The 21,276-nt window shown below is 43.6% G+C and overlaps 2 protein-coding genes across 2 annotated transcripts in view; one reads left to right on the plus strand and one right to left on the minus strand.

Moving 5' to 3' along the window:
- Positions 1–2,668: 2,668 nt before the first annotated feature.
- LCTL (lactase-like) lies at positions 2,669–17,322 on the plus strand. Its single transcript, XM_006886632.1, has 13 exons — positions 2,669–2,812; positions 3,271–3,434; positions 4,318–4,405; positions 4,673–4,782; positions 6,423–6,551; positions 6,642–6,737; positions 8,686–8,740; positions 8,834–8,995; positions 9,811–10,085; positions 11,134–11,260; positions 11,574–11,773; positions 12,679–12,742; positions 17,207–17,322. The coding sequence occupies exons 1-13, from the start codon at positions 2,695–2,697 to the stop codon at positions 17,320–17,322; spliced, it is 1,704 nt and encodes a 567-aa protein (XP_006886694.1). The 5' UTR covers positions 2,669–2,694.
- Positions 17,323–20,452: 3,130 nt separating this feature from the next.
- Positions 20,453–21,276, minus strand: part of ZWILCH (zwilch kinetochore protein) — a 38,935-nt gene continuing 38,111 nt past the window's right edge. The window contains exon 17 of the mRNA XM_006886633.1: positions 20,453–20,541. Within this exon, the coding sequence (XP_006886695.1) occupies positions 20,453–20,541 (89 nt within the window). The remainder of the gene's footprint in view (positions 20,542–21,276) is intronic.

A 21,276-nucleotide genomic window follows, 5' to 3' on the forward strand; every position in this document is an offset into this window, starting at 1 on the left:
TAAATTGCTTTTGGTAGTATTGCCATTTTCACAACATTGAGTCTTCCTATCCATGAGCAAGGGATATTCTTCCACTTTTCAAGATCTCTTTTTCCTCTCCAAGTTCTGGTCCTTCTCAACAACATGTCCAAAGTATGTCAGACGGAGCGTCAGAATCCTACTCTCCAAGGAGCAGCCTGGTTTCACCCTATCCAGGACAAATGTGTTTGTTCTCCTAGCTGTTATCAATTCTTCTTCTATCATCCCTAGTCATTGTCCAAGTCTCTGATATATAGCAAGTAATTGTGAAGACTATGGCCTGGGTCAGGAGCACCTTAGTCTCTACACTGACATCATTGCTCTTCAGTACTCTGGAGAGGTCCCTGACAGTGAACTTTCCCAATGCAATCATCTTTTGGTTTCTTTACTGCTGGCACAAATGTTTATTAGGTGCTGTCAAGTCAACTCACAGTGACCCCCATAAACAACAGATCTGAACCTCGCCCTAATCTGAGCCATCCTCATTATCTCTGATATGTTTGAGCTCATTATAACAGTGGCCGTGTCAATCCATCCTGTTGAGAGTCTTCCTCTCTTTCACTGACCCCCCCCACCTTTCCCAGAAGGACATCATTTTACAAGGATCTGACCCTCCTAACGACATGCCTAAAATATGTGAGATGAAGTTTCACCATCCTTGCATCTAAGGAGCACTCTGGCTGCACCTTCTCCAAGACCGATCTGTTCTTTTGGCAGTCCACAGGGCACTCAGTACTCTTCTCCAACAACATAGCTCAGAGACATCGGTTCTTCTTCTGTCTTCCTTATTCACCATCCAGCTCTCAGGTGCATAGTAAGTAATTGAAAAGACCATGGCTTGAATTAGGTACATTTTAGAGACTATTGTTAGATGCTGTGGAGTTGGGCATGACTGAGATGCATAGCAAATGATTAAAACGACATGGCTTGAATCAAGTGCACCTTGGTCTTTTAGCTGACATTATTACATCCTCACTCCTCAGTACTCTGGAAAGGTCCCTGACTGTAGACTCTCCCACTGCGATACATCTTTTGATTTCTTGACTGCTGCTATCAAGGATGTGATTGTAGATCCAAGTAAAGTGAAATAATTTATTTACAATTTGAATATTTTCTCCATCTATAATTATGTTTCTTATTGGTCCAGGGGTAAGAATGTTTATCTTCATGATCTTGAGATGCAATCCATAGTGAAGGCTATAGTCTCCGATGTTCTGCAGCAAGTGCTTCAAGTCCTCACTTTCAGCAAGCAAAGTTGTGTTATCTGCATAACACAAGTTATTGAAGAGTTTTCTTCTGCTCCTGATATCCTATTATCTCTATGATATAGACAATAATATGTAGATATACCATGGACTCTGTACCATACAGTCCAGCTTCTCGAATGATTTGCTCAGCCTACAGATTGAATAGATATGAAGGCAGGCTACAACCCTGAAGCACACCTGAAGCAGGGAAAGACCCTTCTGTCTGGGAAGTCAGCTAACTTGGTGTGAAGTCTACAGTGAAAGGCCCCACAGTAGAGGAGGGACTTATGCAGACAGGATGTTGTTGTTGTTGTGTACCTTCAAATCAGAACTGACTCATAGCTGACACTGCCAGCTGGTTTCAGTGGTAGTAAATTGCATGGGAGGAGGTTGTCCATCCATCTCCCATGGAGCGGCTGATGGTGTACGTGTGCCTGTAGTACAGTTGCCTCCCACTAGCTCACCAGTGCTCCCCAGACAGTCAGGATAGAGAACAAAAAGTGCTGAGCCTCTGGGAGGCTACGTTCTAGCAGGCAAGATTGGTTGAATAAACGAATGAGTGAATGAATTAGTCAGGGGTACAAAAAGAGAAGGGTGAGTTGTAAAAGCCAGTTTTAACTGCTAGAGTGGATTTTCTTTGGCAGCAGGGAGTAGACTGGCAGAAGCCAACACACAGCCTGTGTGTCTGCACACTGTCCCCACCCGGCCATACCCTCGGAAGATGTGCGATAGTGCCTCGCCTGAAGGAGGGAGGGCTGGTCCCCATCCTCCTCGGCCCTGGCACGGGAGGAAGGGACAGGGTGGCCCGGGGCCCAGGGCCAAGCTTCCAGGCTGCTGACTCAGGTCCCGAGGCCCAGCTCAGCATTCTGGTCAGAGCCCCACTGAATGGTGTTATTCAGACTCTTTGTAGCGAGGTTAGGTGGCAAACCACACCCCCAACCAGGGCCTTCTCTGTTGCTCTCGGGGGCAGCGTAGGTACTAGGGGCCAGTCAGAGAGGGCTCTGATACCCACCTTGGTCTGGGACCAAGGACTATCTGGGTAAGCTGGTCAGGCTGGCCTCAGCAAGGGGGTCCCTATGGGGACGGGAATCTCCCTGGCCCTCAGGACTGGGGTGGGTGTTCCTGCTCATGACACCTCCCACCTTGGGGGGGGGTGTCCTGTGGGTCTGAGCATGCCACAGTTGATAGGTTGCTCCAACTCCCTATCAACTGGGGAGGGGTCCTTGAGGAAGAGGGACTGGCAACTCGGGAGCTCCCTAAGACTTTGTCCCCACTTGAGACTTCACACTCAGAGTCACACAGGCCCAGCCTCAAGGTCCCAGCAGACAAAGTGCTCCCTTCTCCCCCCATTATGTTGACCTGTCCCCAGCCTCTATCCTGTGGCTCTCAGGTGTGTTTTTTCCAGGTGCGGGGGGAGGGACGGGACACCATGAAGCCACTTCGGGTTGTCACCCTTTGGTGGTTGCTACTGCTGGTGCCCAGGCTGGGGGCCACCGTGAAGGGGTCCCCAGAAGAGGCCTCCTTCTACTACGGAACGTTCCCACCGGGTATGTCTAGTCCTCTGTCAGTCTGTCCACTTGTTTGTCGACTTGAGCCCTTGGCCGGCATGCCGAGAAGTTTGGTGTTTGATCCCTCCCGCCTGTAAGCTGGGAGGAGTTGAAAGCATAACTCTGTGGAGTTGCTCTTAAGATAAAGATGTTCCTAAGAGTTGGGAAAGTCACCAAAATTATACAGACAGGAAGTGCTAATCAGAGGTAAATGATACAGACAGGAAAAAAAAAAAAAGAAAAAAAAATGATACACACAGGAAGTGCCAATCAGAAATAAAATTATATAGACAGGAAGTGCTAGTCAGAGGTAAAATGATGCTGCAGAGTCTTCTCCGTCTTGGCCTTCAGCTCCCAGCCAGGGAGGCAAGACCCCAGGAGACAAGGCAGCGTGGGGAGAAGGGGTCCACCCGGGGCCCTCGGGCCTGTTCTGGCCTCACCTTGGGGCCTCCCCACAGGCTTTTCCTGGGGCGTGGGCAGTTCTGCCTACCAGACCGAAGGTGCCTGGGACGAGGATGGGAAAGGACCCAGCATCTGGGACGCCTTCACGCACAGCAGGAAGGGGAAGGTGCTTGGGGATGAGACAGGGGATGTGGCCTGTGACAGCTACTACAAGTTCCAGGTGAGGGCTGGGTGTGTGTGTGTGTGTGTGTGTGAATACACAGGCCTAGCTGAGCCAACTTGATGCTCTGCCCAGCACCCTGCACCCCAACACAACCAGGAAACTGAGGCCTGGGCAGAACTGAATATCTGGTTTGGGGTGGGCAGTAGTGAGTGGGGGATGGAGAGGTGCCCGGATGTAGGAGGAGAGAAAAGCGAGACCTCAGCCTTAGTCTTAGCTTAAGTGATGGGCAGGCAACAGACTGGTGGGTGCCACAGTCCCTGTAGCCTTGATCCCTAATTGCAGATTGGCCTCCCACCCCTTGAACCCTCAGCCCCTCTGCTCAGCACCCAAGTAGATGGACTACTAGGCAGACTCATCACCCAATTTATTGAGTATATTCACCTGGTGGGCTTCTCCAAGTGTCTCCATCCCCTGTGTTTCCAGAAATAATCTTCATCCCCTGAGTTTCCAGAAATAGTCTTCATTCCCCGAGTTTCCAGTAATAATCTCCATCCCCTGTGTTTCCTTAGCCTCTTGACATATGCACAGCCTAAAATGGGGGAGGTTTGCCCCTGTTGTAGAGAGGTAATGGTTCCCTCTATAGGGAAGCTCTGGTGGCTTAACAGTAAGGAGTTGCACTGCCAACCCAAAGCCCTGTGGTTCTAATCCACCATTTGCTTTGAGAGAACAAGACAGGCTATCTCCTCTGAAGCATTCGACAACCTCTAGAAACCCACAGGTTCAGCTATGAGTTGTGAGACCACCACCACATCCCTTGGGGGCTAGAGGCAAGAGTGAGCCTCTGCCCTGGGGTTCCTGAGCACACCCCACCCCCACCCCAGCTCAGTGGTCTGGCCCCTCCCCTCTTTCCCTGACTCCTCCCGAACCCCTGTCTATGCAGGAGGACATCGCCTTGCTGCGGGAGCTGAACGTGAGCCACTACCAGTTCTCCCTGTCCTGGCCCCGGCTGCTGCCCACAGGTGTTCGAGGTGAGTTAGGGTCACCACTCTTGGGCCCAAGAGTGGCCACTGTTGGTCACAGCTGGACGATCAGGGACACCAGGGTCCTGGAAAGGGAGACCATCTGGGGAGTGTGGTGGAAGCTGGCAGCAGCTCTCCCAGGCTCAGCCCCACTGAGATGATAGATGCTGGCCGTCCAGGGTGCCTTCAGGTCACAAAAGGCCCCAAGGCCCAGGAATGCTAGAGGGCCAAGGTCAGGGTCCTTCCTCCTCAAATCCCCCTTTACTTCTCCTGCAGCTGACAAGGTGAATGAGAAGGGAATCCAATTCTACAGTGACGTCATTGACGCTCTTCTGAAGAGCAACATCACCCCCATGGTCACCCTGCACCACTGGGATCTCCCACAGGTGAGGCCAGGGAGATGGGGGGAAAAGCGCCAGAGGCCAGGAGATTCAGCCCCGAGTCAGGAAGCCTGGTTGGCAGTCGGAGACAGCAAAACCAAGTCTGCAGTTGGGTTCAGGACTGTCCAATGTGAGAAATGCAGAAAGACCTGGCCCAGCATGCCAGGGAGGCCATGCTGCTTCTGTTAATGTTTCTGATTTCAGGTGGGAAGTGTGTATGCTGCTGTTTTCCAAAATATTTGGCATAAAAACAAGCCAGAAACACAATGAAGACACATCCTTTGAGATTTGATGACATGGCCTGATACGTTTGCCCACCCTTTTTCCTCCACTCGCTTGAGCCAGCATCATATGCGCTCTGTATGACACCCCAGCAATTTCTGTGGCACTGCAACGTGGTTGGGAGCACAGCTGCTAAATGTCTGCATTCAAGGCATTTTTTTTCATGGTGTCCAACAAGACCCTGGGGAGATCACGAAGCCTGGTGGGGAGAGGAGCTGGGTGGGGAATAACTTGGTGACAGGGGGCTGGTGGAAAAGGAAATCTGGGGAGTTGGAGACTGGATAATGGCTTTGGGGAAGCAGTGAGAAGGCAATCAATCAGTGCTTCGAAGGTTTTGGTGTGAGGGACAGGAAAGGGTGTTCTTATTACAGGGAGCTTGACAAGGAGGCAGGGAGGGGCTGGGCAAATAATGTGGTTAAAAGTCTGTGAAGACAAGAGGGAGGTGGGAAGAGGAGCTCAGAGCCAGCCCTGAAAAGTCTCAAATTCTAAGTTAAGGTCTCTAAACTGGGATTGGAGAGGCAGAGCTGCCTTTGTTGTTGCTGCCATGTCCCACTGAGTTGAAACGGACCCATAGCTGATGCTATGATTTTCAGAGGCTGTAAACTGCACAGGAGGAGACTGGCTATTCTTCTCCTCCAGAGCAGCAGCTGGATTCAAACTGCCTGTCTTTGGGTTGACAACAGATCACCTCACCACTAAGGCCCCCAGTGCTCACTAGAGATGGCTTTAGGAATATAAAGTTTAAAAACCCACTTTCTGGCTCCTTCCTTGGTTAACTCTTTCACAAATCTGCTCTCTTTAGCATCCTATTAAAGCCAAGGAGAGGACAGTTGGTAATCACTGTCAAAAAGTCTTGGGAGAATTCTGCTTTTGTGAGCAGAGGGGGCCCATTGAGAAAGGTATCAAGCCCTTTCCCCCTAAAATAGAGGCTTCTGACATGTCTATGGCTTCAGCACCCTAAGCAGATCTTCCATTCTTAACATTGTAACTCAAGTCTTCAGAATTTAAATTCGAGATTCGCTCCCCATCATCAGGCTTCTCCTCTCTGGTAAATTATTTTAAACATTCAAATTGTGATGTTTGTTCTAAGAATGATAGTCTCAAATTTCAGCTCCCCGCTCCTGTTTTTACAGTGTTACACAATTTACCTCTATGTCTAAATTGCCTTGATTCGTCATGGCTCTTGCCTTCAGGGCTTCATGCTAAGACCTTACAGCCTTGCTCCTCTTTCTTTGAGACTAAGTTTCTGTAGCTGTAACCATCGACGCTTCTTTTACAAACTTGACCAATTGGCCCTAAAACCATTTCTTGAGATGGACCCTCACCCGGGGCACCTGCTTCTCCCTCCACTTCTCTGTCTGCAGCTGCTCCAGGTCAAATATGGGGGATGGCAGAACGCAAGCCTGATCAACTACTTCAATGACTACGCCAATCTGTGCTTTGAGGTCTTTGGGGATCGAGTGAAGCACTGGATCACTTTCAGTGATCCTCGGGTAAGCCAGGCCTCTCTCTAGGCGGTAAAACCCACTTTCCTGGCCTGATGGTCGCCCACCCCCTTTCTCATGGCCCCATGGTCCTTGTAGGCAATGGTGGAGAAGGGCTATGAGGTGGGTCGCCATGCTCCAGGCCTGAAGCTCCGCGGCACGGGTCTGTACAAGGCAGCGCATCACATCATTAAGGTGAGATGGGCTGGGGGGTCCTTCTGAGGAGCCAGGCCTCCAGGAGCAGTGCAGCCTGCCCCAGTGACCCTTCCTTTACTGTTTTACTTCCAAACCAGCATGCTCCACAGCACCTCCATGCTGTTCCCCTTCCAACCCAGAGACACTATGAAGTGCCCCCTCTGCTCGTCATTGTGGCTAAGATACATGTGAAAATTTGTGGGTACACCTGTAGGTCCCACTGCCTTGTGGGAGTGGTAACAGGAGGGCAGGTGGGGGAAGACAGTGAGCTAAGGGCTGAAATCACCAATGGCTGAGCAGAAGTGACTCAAGGTCAGTGAGTGCTAGGAAGCAGTAAGGAATGACAGTCGGCTGCACAGACTTCAGAGGGCTTAAAGTTTTGAAGGAGAAGCAATCTGGCAACAGCAATAAGGGGGCAAGGCAGTCATTCTCTACTTCTCAGTCCTGAGGCATGTAGGATGTGAGAGGGAAATTGCCTCTGCTTGAAGGAGGTGCCATAGAGGTGGTCTGCAGGGGCAGCTGGTGTAAGGACTGACAGGAAAGGAGACAGGCCATGAGTTATAAGGCTGTAGAAATGGTGTGAAAAGCAGGGAGGGAATGGGGTCACGCTCAGTGGTAAATAGAACACCTCAGGGATAGGATACGGATGGAAGGGAGCAGGGTGGGGAGCATGGCGGGACCAGTCCTGAAGGCTCTTAGCAAAGGGTGGATCATCTCTTCAAGCTGGAGGGCGGCCCAGGCCTCAAGTATATGTAGAGGAGAGAGATTCCTCATTCGGTTTTTCCCTTTTCAAAACTGTGAATATTTAAAGGGCAGACCTTTGAAGACTTCTTTAGTAATGTAATAATGAACAGAAAGACATGCCTAATTTTTTTGACCTGTCAATAAATGAGAAACAGAATAGATGTGATTTTGATAGTTTTGAAATATTCCTCTTCATTAAACAATACATATGATCAATAATTTACTATATCTATCTACATACATGACAAATGGGAGTTCTATGGGACTGGCGAAAAGAGAAAAAGAAGCAACCCTAGATTTTGTAATCTGAGGACATTCCATTCTTCTAAATTTGTGCTTCTCGATCTCCAGTTTGCATGAGAATTCCCTAGAGGTCTGGTTAACATAGATTACTGTCACCCTCCTCTGTGTTTCTGGGTCAGTATGTCTACACCAGGACTCGGGAAATTCTACCGAGTTTACCGCAGATGCTAAAACTCTTGTCTAGGGACCACACTTTGAGGAGTTGTCCAGATACCTTCCATCTCTCTTAGATGCCAAGCCAGCCTTGGAAACACTGTGTAGGCAGACCAGTGGAGAGCTGACAGAGGATCTGGAGAGAAGGCCGACTGGCACATCTTAGGCTCCGTTTCTCAAGACTGCGAAAGACAGTTGGCACTGTTCTAGATTATGCAGCCACATGGAGAAAAGCACCAGATAGTGGCTGTGGAGGACAAGTGGTAACAAAACAAGGACTTGAGCATAAATCTGAAAAAACACTCAAGGGGTGTGTGCAAGGTTTAGGCCAACTTTCCACAACAGTATGAAGAAAATATATCCAAAGATCATGGATTGGGGTAATTAAGGATGGATTAAAGAAAGTGGTAGGTCTCAAATTGGGTGGGGGTAGGGGGGAACAAGTATTCTCTTACAGTTTAGGAGGTGAGGAGTCCAAATTCAGTGTGCCAGTTCTAAGGGCCTAGGGGTAAGGAGTTGCACTGCTAGACCAAAGGCAGGAAGTTCGATTCCACCAGCTGCTCCAAGGGAGAAAGATGGGCAATCTCCTCACATGCGATTTTACAGCCTCTGAAAACCTGCTGGAAAGTTAACTATGAGTCAGTTCTGACTCGGTGCATCACAACAAAGTACTGGACTCTAGAGTTAGGCAGGGGACACGCAGGAGAGAGCAGCCAGGCCCCCACGCTGAGCTCTGCTCCTCTTGCAGGCACACGCCCGAACCTGGCATTCCTACAACACCACGTGGCGCAGCCGGCAGCAAGGTGAGCTGGACCCTCACCGCCATGCTGGGCACAGATGTGCACCGGGCGCAATGGCATCGCTGCTCACCCTCTTCTCCTTCCTCCTCTCATAAGGCCTGGTGGGGATTTCGTTAAACTGTGACTGGGGGGAACCTGTGGACATCAGGAACCCCAAGGATGTAGAGGCTGCAGAGAGATACCTGCAATTCTGCCTGGGCTGGTTTGCCAACCCCATTTATGCCGGAGACTATCCTCAAGTCATGAAGGACCGTATAGGTGAGCCAGGCTGTCTTTTCAAAGCCCAGATACTATCACAGCAATTCCTGAGCTGAAGCAAAGGGGTCTTGTATGAGGCACTGTCTTAGTTATCTGCCACTATTACAGATACCCTAAGTGGACGGCTTCAACAAGAAGCAAAGGGGGCTTGTATGAGGCACTGTCTTAGTTATCTGCCACTATTACAGATACCCTAAGTGGACGGCTTCAACAAATATTTATTCCTTAGAGTTTAAGAGGTCACAAGCCCAAATTTAGGGTGCCACCATTAGGGGAGACTTTCTCTTAGTTCTAGGAGTTCCCAGTGCAGGACCGAAAGACATGCTCGACTCAGCTTCTCTTTCTTGCTGGCACTGAGGTTCCACTTCCCTGGGAGCATCTCCTGTTTATCTCAGGTCAGCCCTCCAGAAGTTCCCTAATCAGGACTGGTAGGGACTCAAGGGCATTGTATCTCACTGCATGCACATATTGTTGATAAGTGCCAGTTCATCAAGTAGACTCTCCAAGCGACCCTACGAACAGGAGATCTGAGCCTGACTCCTCATCTCAGATACACTAGAGCCCACCGTTACAGTCACTCCAGCTTAACTTCCTGTCTCTGATCCTCCACCATTTCAAACAATTCAACCTACAACACAGGCACTCAAAGGGTAACCTAGACCCCAGAGCAATAAGAATCTCGATAACTGGGCATGCCCTGCAGAGAGCAACAAACCCCCTCGACCTAAAAATTGGGAATTTCATGGTACATGCAAGCCCAGAGTGACAGGGAGAAAATACAATGGAGTTAAAAATCTGCTTCTCTCTCCTGCCAGGAAGGAAGAGCGCCGAGCAAGGCCTGGAGATGTCACGGCTGCCAGTGTTCTCCCTCCAGGAGAAGAGCTACATTAAAGGCACGTCGGATTTCCTGGGATTGGGTCACTTCACCACGCGGTACATCACAGAGAGGATCTACCCCTCCCGACAGGGGCCCAGCTACCAGAACGACCGCGACTTAGTAGAACTGGTTGACCCAAACTGGCCTGATCTGGGGTCTAAATGGCTGTATTCTGTGCCATGGGGATTCAGGAGGCTCCTCAACTTTGCTCAGGTGACTGTCAAGTTAACCTACATTCAAGGCGTTTTCTATCTTCTTAATTCATGCGCTTCTAAGGGTAAATTCAGATGCTGATATTTCAAAGTTAACAGCTGATATTGTAAGATGAACCCACTTATTCATACTTCTTTGTTGTTGTGTACCATTGAGTAGGAACCGACCCATAGCTCACCCTCCAGCTTTCAGAAGCAGCAAATTATATGGGAGGAGACAGCCGATCCTTTTCCCAGGGAGCAATTGGTGGATATGAACTGTGTGCCTTTGGGATTGCAGTGCAGCTTCTTACCACTAGGCCACCAGAGCTCCCTATTCATACTTTAGAGGTTACCAAACAGACCTTACAAGCAAACACCTACAATGAGTAACTGTTTCCAGGTACAGAACTTCAGCAAAAATTCTTATTCCACATTTAATTTATTCTGCTGTTCTTACCTGAAATGAAGTATACAAAAGCAAGAAGACTTGAAGAACATTTCCTAATTGATGCTGATTTATTAAGACCTGTATTATTTCATTAGGAAGTTCTGGTGGATAAGTAGTAAGGGCCTACACTGTTAATCCAAAGGTGTGTGGTTCAAATACACCAGCTGCTTCAAGGGAGAAAAATGGGCAATCTCCTGCTGTGTGATTTACTGACTCTGAAAACCTGATGGGATGATTGGTTCTGACTGCACAGTACTTAATAACCTAACACCATGTTCTTTTATACAGAACCCCTGCTGGTGTAGCAAGTAACGTATAAGGCTGTGAACCAAAAGGTTAGCAGTTAAAATCCACTAGCCTACACTGTAAATATTTATAGTCTTGGAAACTCAATTGGAGGTTGCTATGAGTTGGAATTGATTCAAATTTGGATTTTATACTCTATTGTAGGACCTAGCCTTCTGCCTACATTCATCTTCATCTCTAAATAAGCATGTTAACTGACACAGAATGCTAAATGTACATGCACTTGACGAGAACCTGTTCTTATATGTGCCTGACTCAGAGAACCACCAAGTCAGAGTTTCTAAAGATATTCTTTCCTATGACTCCCTTTCAGACTCAGTATGTTGATCCTCCCATATACGTGACAGAAAACGGAGCTTCTCAAAAATCACACTGCACTCAACTATGTGACCTGTGGAGAATACAATACCTTAAAGGGTACATAAATGAGATGCTAAAAGGTGAGTTAATGACCAGCTTCACTTTTTCTCTTTTTTAACTTAGACCTGTTCCTGCTGAGTCAATTCTGACTTCCAGAAACCCTTCAGGGCAGAGACCTGCCTCCCTCCATTGCCAAGCCTGTAAATATGGAGCAGACTGTCACATCTTGTGAAGTGGCTCAGCTGAGCTTTTGGTTAGAAAACAAGTACTTAACCACCATACCACTAGAGCTCATTCTAAGCTCAAACAAAACCTGATTACACATGTTTGTTTAGAACTTATTTATAAATTCCAGAAAGGAAAAAAATCTGATACATGTGAATGTCTTTGCAGCTATAAAAGATGGGGCTGATATCAGAGGGTACACTTCCTGGTCTCTGTTGGATAAGTTTGAATGGGAGCAAGGATACTCAGAGAGATATGGATTCTACTATGTCAGATTTAGCAACAGAAATAAACCTCGCTATCCAAAGGCTTCGGCTCAATATTACAAGAGGATTATCTACGCCAATGGGTTTCCCAGTCCAAGAGAGGTAGGACTAATACTGACGTTACTTGTTCTGGATTTTAGAGCCAGGTAGCTGGGGTACACAAGCATGTCTCTATCCCCCATGAGAGAATGGGGTGTGCAGTAAGCACGAACCTTAACTCTTTCCCCAACTCTCACCACCTCTGTGCTCATTTGCTTAGGGTGGAGTGATCATATGTTAAAACTGAAGTGCTAACATCAAGAGCATGATCAGAGACTTTGAGTTCAACTTTTTTTAAAATACAAAGTGCTATATTATGGTAACAGTCACTATTATTACTTCAATGATGTTCTTTAATCTTATATTTGAAAACAAATAAATATTACATACTCAGCAACATATATAAAAACATGGAAGCAGTTAAGTGCATAATGACCACATACTTTTCACCCTTTCTTACTGTATGGTAAAGCCATACAAATGCAATGGTTTCAAAGCTTTAAAATATGCAGACTTAATAATCCTTTAAAATCAACCAAACATTTTCTAACAATTTACCAAATTTTTCCACTAGGTCTCTATAATTCTATCCATGTTGTTAAAACTAATAATGGTAGGAAAATAAAAATTGAAGTTTAAAGGCGATCACCTTACTAAAAATGTTTTAAAAGCAATCTTATTTACCAGACTCCTGAGTTACCCAACATATGAAACTAATGGCAGATAGGTATTAAAAATTCACTCATTTTCTATTATTAGAAAAGCAGGAGATTGTAGGTTTTTAAAGAATAAAGATGTCTTGACCCCATGCTGCATGTAAGTGTTCAATAAATACTAGCTAATTTTAATTACAGGTAGATGTTAAGAATATCTGGTTTTGCCTCTTATTCTAAAATGAATTCTTAACAGAAAAAAAGTTTGAAAGAACTTGTTATTAAGGTGTTTGTTTGTTTGTTTGTTTGATTTAGGTGGAAAGTTGGCATCACCAAGCCTTAGAAACGTGCTCCATCAACAACCATATGCTTGCTATAGGTGAGTGTAATTCCTCCCTTGGATAAGTAAATTACATAATCATATAATGACACTACCTAGTGGCAAGAAGCTGCGCTGCAATCCCACAGGCACAGTTTGAGGCCACCAGCTGCTCTGTGGGAGAAGGATGGACAATCTCCTCTCACGTGATTAACTTGCCCCTGAAAACCCGCCTGAGGGTCAGCTATGGGTGGATTCCAATTTGATGGTGCAGCACCACCACACACCAAAATCTTAAAATATTAATACACTTGAAGTCTTCAAAACCGCTCATGATTGAGAATGGAATTTTTCTTTCTTTTGAAGCAGTTTAAAGTTTTTATTTCTAAAGGAGACTGGAAAAGATGGGAAATTTCTCAATCTAATTCATAGTGTCCATGAAAGCTAACAGTCAATATCACACCTGATGGAAAAGACAGAGCTTTCTCCTTTAAGTCAGGAACGACAAGCATGCCTGCTCTCCCTACTCCTAACACTAGCTCTATTAGAAGACCTAGTCAGAGCAATAAATAACAGGAAATTAAAGGTCTCTAGATTAAAAATCTTTATCTAGTCAATTTATACTTATACAAAAAAATTTATATTTAGTCAGTCTGTATGCACAAGTCATTTGAGGAGATGGACTTTATGAAGAAGAATGTGGCATTCAGGATTGGAGGGAAGACTCATCAACAACCTGTGTTATGCAGATGACACAACTTTGCCGAAACTGAGGAGGATGTGAAATTCTTGCCTTTAATATGGGTTATATCTCAACATTAAGAAAACAAAGATCCTCACTCACCTCCAGGCCAATAAGTAAATCATGAAAGATGAAGATAGAAATTGCCAATAATTGAGCCTCTCTTCCTATTTCCTTTCAAGGAGGGAAGTCTATCCCTTTGAGAATGTAACTATCTAATACATGTATCTTTATTATTTTACCCTCAAAAATTTTTTTCAATTATTTCATTGTGCTTGGATCTACAACCAACACCCTTGGCACCAGCAGCCAGGAAATCAAGACAGCACTGGGCAAGTCTGCTGTCAGGGACCTCATCAAAGCGCTAAAGAGCACTAACATCAGAAGACTAAGGTGTACCTGATTCAAACAAAAATCCTTTCAAATGGTTGCAAGTAGGACAAAGAATAAAAATAGAAGAAATTATACTTTTGAGTTATGGTGTTGGAGCACTGACTATCTCATGAACTGCCAAAAACACAAAGAAAATGCCCTCCAGGGTGCTTCTTGGAGGCAGAGGCAGTGAAACTTCATTGCCTATACTCTGGGCATGTTGGAAGGGGCTATTCCTCGGAAGGGACATCATGCTTGGAAAGGTGGAGGATCAGCCAGAGAGAGGTGACTGTGAACTGGATGGACTGAGCCAGTGACTGCAGCCACGGGCTCAAGTGTGTCAGATGCGGTGGATGGTGCAGGATAGGCCAGAGTTCAGGTCTTTGTTCACAGGGTTGCTGTGAGCGGGACTTGACTCGACAGCACTTAACAACTTGCTAGGGACAATCTCTAAGCTATGTGGATATGAAACAAGCAAAGCAAGCCTATGTCCTCATAGATGGCATCATTTCTTATGTAATAATACCTAAAATGATCAAGGAATATAATAACCAAGAATCAATTGTGCATCAAGAAATACACATTTCCTTTGTTTGAGTTTTATCATAAACTTGCCAAAAAGACAGTTTGAAGACTTTAATGTGTATCAGCTATGGAAAGTACTACTCTAATTCCTACTAGTTCACGTTATTTTTACAAGCCAGTATGTTGCCTGATTCCCAATTCAAATAACCAGGTACACTACGGGTATATATTCTGTTATGCTAAAGTCAACTTAATGTGCGGATTTACCACAGAATTTACTGTTCAACCTATAAATTCCATGGCTGAAATCTATCTAACCTATAAATTCCCATGACTGGAATTTATCTTAGTAGTTGGAATGTTTGGCATACATTTTAACAGTTATTATATAAATGCCAACTAATACAGTAATACAGAATGATCCAAAAAGCATTAAAAGAAGATGCCAAAAAGCATTAAAAGAAGATGCAAGGAATATATGGAGCCACTGTACCAAAAAGAATTTGTCAACACTGAAATACTATGAACAAAAGCCAATGGTAATGAAGGAAGAAGTTCAATTTGCACTGAAGGCATTGACAAAAAATGAGGCCATTTGATGGGATACTACTTGGCGTGTTTTAACTAACAAATGCAGCCCCAAACATGCTAAACAAACTATGCCAGAAAATTTGGAGGACAGCTCTTTGGCTGGCTGATTGGAAGAGAACAAATGTATGTTCCCATTTCCAAGAAAGGTGATCCAAAAGAATGTGGAAATTATCAAACACTATCATTAATAATACTACATGCAAACAAAATACTGATGACAACCAAGCAAAACCAGGTAGAACGGTACATTGACAAAGAAATTCCAGAAATTTAAGCTGGGTTTAGAAAAGGCCATGGCACCAGGGATATCACTGTTGATGTCAGATGGATTCTAACTGAAAGCTGAGAAAACCAGAAGAATGTCTATTTGTGCTTTATTGACTATGCAAAGGTATTCTTACTGTGTGGATCATAACAAATTATGGCTAACATTGAAAAGAATGGGAATCTCAGCGCACTTAATTGTGCTCAGGTGAAATCTATACCTAGACCAAGAAGCAACTGTCCAGAGCAAGGAAACACTACATGGTTTAAAATCAGGAAAGGTATCCATCTAGGTTGCATTCTTTTAATCTGTATGTTGACCAAATCATCTGAGAAGCTGGGCTCTATGAAGAAGAATGTGGTGTTAGGAATGGAGGAAAACTCATCAATGACCTGCATTCTGCAACTTTATTATGCAGTTGAATTATAATGCTGGAGAAGAGTACTGAATAGCCAATGGACCGTTAACAGACTAAACAAAAATGTCTTGGAGAAAATACAGCCAGAATGCTATTTGGAGACAAAGATGACAAAGCTTCATCTCACAGACTCAGTGCTTGTGGTTGTTATGTACCATCGAATCTGAACCAACTCATAGTTGACCCTTCACAGGCAATAAATCGCATAGGAAGAGATTGCATATCTTTTTCCTGTGGAGCAGCTGGTGGATTCAAACTGTATACTGTAGGGTTGTCAGCGAAGCTCCTTACCACTAGTCCATCAGTGCTCCTTGAGTATGTCAGAAATTATAAGGATAGCACAAGGTTTAGATCTCTTGTTTATAGGGTTGCTATTAGTCATACTTGACTCGACAGCACCTAACAAAAAGAAGTATAATAGACACAAAATATGCTAATCATTTAACTCCTACAGGTTATTATTTAATTGTACAAGAATTTTTTTAAAAAGTTTTTCAGTAAAGTCCTTTACCTATGAAGACGTACAATAACATCTTTGAAAGACTAGCAATGTTGCCCAGCGACTTTTATTATAATTCCTCCTAATGAAAATTATACCAAAAAAACCCCCTCTAGAAATGCAACCAGAAGGTCATTAAAAGGAATGTTGACACATTACAAAAATGTAACTACTGTCACTGAAGTCTACAATTGTCAAATGGGAACCTAATTTGCTATATAAAATTTCACTGAAAATACATTTTTTTTTTATGGTGAGAAAAATTTATTACATTTAGAATTAGCCCACTGGACTCAGTTTAGATGATTCCAATTTTGTTGGCAACATCCAAAGCATCATAATCAGGAGCAAGACGAACATAGGCCTTCTTCTCTCCATCAGGCCTAATCAAAGTGTTGGCCTGAGCCACATCAATGTCATAGAGCTTCTTTACAGCTTGTTTAATTTGGTGCTTATTGGCCTTGACATCCACAATGAACACAAGTGTGTTGTTATCTTCTATCTTCTTCATAGCTCAGTGGTCAGGAGAAATTTGATGATGGCATAGTGGTCAAGCTTGTTTCTCCTGGGGGCGCTCTTCCGGGGGTATTTGGGCTGCCGTCGGAGTCTCAGCGTCTTAGGCCGCCGGAACGTGGGTGACGTGCGGATCTTCTTTTTTTTTTGGCTGTGGACGCCCTTCAGGACTGCCTTCTTGGCCTTCAATGCCTTTGCTTTAGCTTCAGTTTTGGGAGGGGCAGGGGCTTCCTTCTTCACTTTCCGCGCCATCTTCGTAGAAATACATTATTTTTTAAAAAGGAAAGAAAATTATATAGAGACAATAGAATATAGCTACTAATACTAATTTACAATAAACACAGATAACTCTCTAAGCACTGATACATAGATTTTATTAGAATACCTACAAAAAGCCCAAATTATGGATTCTTTATCCCATACTTTCAGAAATATTTTAGAATGCCCTCACATAATTTTTTCTGTAATACTTAATTCACCAGGTTCTTTTTTTACTGCAAATAAGGATAATGAGAAAATGTGATGAGGTCTTTTTCTGGCTTCTTGGGATATGGGCACACTTTTGGGATGATGCTAACAGGCACTCTCTTCCGTTTTAGAGCCGCTGCTGAGTCACATGCAGATGGTCACGGAGATCGTGGTGCCCACGGTCTGCACGCTCTGCATCCTCATCGCTGCCGTCCTCCTCACGCTTCTCCTCCCGAGGCGCAGCTGACACGGCCTCACCCAGCTTGAAGCTTCACCTTCATACAGTATCTTCAGAATCCTCCATTTTTCTATTTTGAAGGGTTACATACAATTCTCTTTTCAGGTTTGGTGATAAATACAATTTTTTCCTTGTTTGTGCCTTATGCTAGGACCTAAGAATTAGAAAATGAAAAAGAAAACATAAATAAAAATCACTTGCAATTTCAACCCTTCCCAAATCAATGTTAATATATTGTTGTATATTATATACCTATTACAATTTTATAAAAATTGGATCAGAGTATAAAACTATTGTGACTTGATTTTTTTCCCCCCTTTTTAACATGGTTTATCATTTAACTCCTATCCAGAACTATTAATGTACAAGTCACTGCCATCTCAGCACTATTCAACACACAAAAAAAAACCCCATTAAAAAAACAAGATGAAAGTTCGAATCCACCAGATGATCCGCTGGAGAAGGAGGAGCAATCTTCTCCTGTGCCATTCGGATCCATACAACAACAAAATAAAAACAACAACAACAAACCACCACCAAACTAAAAGCTCACTGCTGTCCAGTTACTTCTAACTCACAGTGACCCTACAGGACAGAGCAGACTGCCCCCCGTTTCCAAGGCTGTAAATCTTTACAGGAGCTGATGGGCTCATCTTTCTCCTGAGAAGGGGCTGATGCCCTCAAACTGGCAAAACTTTAGCTCAGCAGCCACATGCCTCCTCTACATCAACTACAGGTAACAAATCTTTCAGGTTAAAAATCCTATTATCCAACCAGGGAGAAGCACTGAAGGAAACCAAACAAAAGGGCACATCTACTTCTCTTGTCTTTACTGAATGAAATACCAAAAAAAATTTTTTTTGTCAATTTATTGTGTATTTATATATCTTCTCTACAAGTAAATGGGCAGGAATGCTGGTGGCCTACTGGTTAGGGGGTTGTGTGGCCAACTCAAAGGCACACGGTTTACTTATAACTTGTTAGTCAAAATTGTGTCTTCTAGGTTACAACACCCCCATGATACATCTTCAAGGATATGAACATGTACAGCCAAGCACAATCAATAAGAGTGCATCTAAATTCCAAAATCAATCTCCATAATAGTCTATGTGTTTCCTACTGCCAAAGGGGCCCTTTAGAGTAGTGAGAGAAGATCTTCACCCTGAAACCCACAGCGTCCCTTTTCAGCAGGAAGTAGCTAAGAGAATACGCCGTCCCCTTTTCCTTATGACTCAGGGTGAAGTCTCTCTCAGGGAGGAGTGATAGGGAATGGCAAAGGATACACTGACAAAGAAGATTAATCAGAACTGGCTTTGACAAGCACTGTGGCATTTGGACAAGAACAAACTGGGAGGAGGGTAGAGAGAATAGTGCAACAATGAATGAGTGGAAGCCCAAAATCTCTGTAAATGTTTATGAAAATTAATAAAATATAATTATAGAACTAAAAAAAAAAAGAAAAAAAAAGAAACCTTTGGAATTATAAAGGAATGGACTAAGAATTAACAGAATAAAATGCCTTTAAATAAAGATTTTCCATCAAGAACCTGGGGAATCCTATTCTGTCCCCCACTTAACCTTCAAAAAAAAAAAAAAAACAAAGGCACACGGTTTGAATCCACCAGGTGCTCTGTGGGAAGATGAACAATCTCCTCGAGTGTAACGGATTGTCTCTGAAAGCCCACTGGAGGGTCAGCTATGAGTCAATTCCGACTGGATGGCATATAACAATAAGAAGTAAATGTAAATAATTTTTGTAAACTGTGTGAAATACTAAAATGAGCTAGTGTCTATCTGTTCATGGCCAAATGGCCATTGGGTTAGCACCAAAGTATAGCTAATCAAAGATAATGCCAAACATTTTACTCAATATCTGATCCACTTCAATGTAATTTCTGAGACACACAGAGTATTATTATTTTGGCTATTAATATTTTCTCAAATCATAACATCTTAAAATGGTACTTACACCTGATGCCTAGTGCTTTGATTTGTATAGCCACTGAGCCAAGTCCAACTCCAGCAACCCTCCAACCAAGGCTGTAAATTTTATGGAAGGAGAATGCTCATCTTTCTCCCAAGAAGCTCCTGGTGGTTCGAACTGCTGACCCTTTTGCTATCAGCCTGACAAGTACTACACCACCATGGCTCCTTAAAATTCCTTAGGCAGAAATAAAATTATTTTTCATTTTTTTAATAAAACTTCTTTATCAATGTCCAAGCCAAGTTTGGTGATTTTAATCTGCAGCCCTCAGGCCTGGTTTTAATTGTTTTCGGTCAAACATTCTTCCAAGTGGCATAGTGGTCTGTCCATTTGCTGTGTAGAGGTAACTCATGGATGCAGTGATGCTGAACACTGTTGACAAGGGTGTGTCAAATGTAATAATGGTCACCCATGGTAGACAGTGTTCGGTGGAGCTCCCTGATTGAAACAAGCTTGGAAGTAGGAGTGGCATCTACTGTCCAAAGAGCTTGCCTCTGGAAACCCTATGAACTTGGTGAAACAATGAAAGTTATCCAAGTGTTCAGGTCTATCATTCATAGGGTTGCTATGAGCCATTTATGACTTGACAGCACCTAACAACAACAATCAATTTCAAATAACTGTTCAGGAATTCCTTTTCTTCTATCAATGTTTTTAAAATCAAACTCCCTACTATATTCCCAATTTAAAATACAAAGACATTTCTAGTTTTAATATTAAACTGACCTAGATTAAGTTAAAGGAGTTCTGGTGGTCTATGGGTAAGGAGTTGTGCTGCAAACCCAAAGGCAAGCAGTTTGAATCTACCAGCTGTTCTGCAAAAGAAAGATTGGTAATCTTATCCAATTTACTGCCCCTGAAAACCTGCTGGAAGCTCAGCTACTAGTACCATTCTGACAGCACGTGACAGCAGCAACAACATAGTAAGCTGATTACAAAAGATGGAAAATAAAAGACTTGTACTGCTCAGTTACATCTGTTAAGTCTTTCATGTGATTACAGATTTTAAAAAAAATCCATTCTTGTAATACGCTAAATCGGCATTTATTTTGTATAAATGACTAGAACGCACTAAAGTACTTAATACATTATAAAGTATTTAGAAAGAACAAAAAGTGAACATAAATACCTTATAGAAGGCCCCACCAGAACAGGTTACTTGAAGTGTACTTGGCTGCAGGTAATCATGTTAGTGAAGTACGTCTTTTCTTCTAGGCTACCATTGAGCATTAATTCAGAAACATCTATAATATGAAAGACAGTGAGTTCAGAATCGCTTACCTTTCTGGCTCTTCTCTCATGTATACTGCTTAATTTTTTAACAGCTACAATTACGACCAGGTTGTCTGAATGATATGTGTTCTATTTTAAGAGAACACTTTCTACGAAAGATATCATTAAAGATAAATCAATAAAATCAAGACCAAAAGTCTGACAACAGATTGTTCTGGGGGCAAAATTATAAAATCCATAATTTCTCATTGTGTTCAGTCCTTCAAAACCAAGCATTACACTTTGTCCCCAGTATCACCTATAATTTATCCACAGTGTGCTCATGACTATAATTTATCCTACAAACATTGTTTAAACTACATTTTTTTTTCCAAAGGAAAAAAGGTCAAACGGCCAATCCCTTTAAATACTAAACTTCTTGATATATTTAAAAAACCAACAATATAAAGAGTATATTCAAAAATTGTACTTTAAATTTGAAAACCTACTGCTTTACTTTTTTGTCACATCAACGAGGATTCAACAAGAGCTGAACAGAAGATTCGAAAGGACAGCACAGGATGACAAAGCAAAATATTACAATGAAATGCGCAAGGAGCTGGAGCAGAAAATGAAAAGGGCCGAACTAGCTCAGCATTTCTTAAGCTCAAGGAATTGAAGAACAAATTTAAACCTCAAGTTGCTATAATCAAGGATGCTTTAGGCAGAATATTAAATGATCCAGGAAGTATTAAAAGAAGATGGAA

The sequence above is a fragment of the Elephantulus edwardii genome, unplaced genomic scaffold (genome assembly GCF_000299155.1).
Source record: "Elephantulus edwardii isolate Elephantulus edwardi_28Jun2011 unplaced genomic scaffold, EleEdw1.0 scaffold00050, whole genome shotgun sequence".
Classification (NCBI taxonomy): Eukaryota; Metazoa; Chordata; class Mammalia; order Macroscelidea; family Macroscelididae; genus Elephantulus; species Elephantulus edwardii.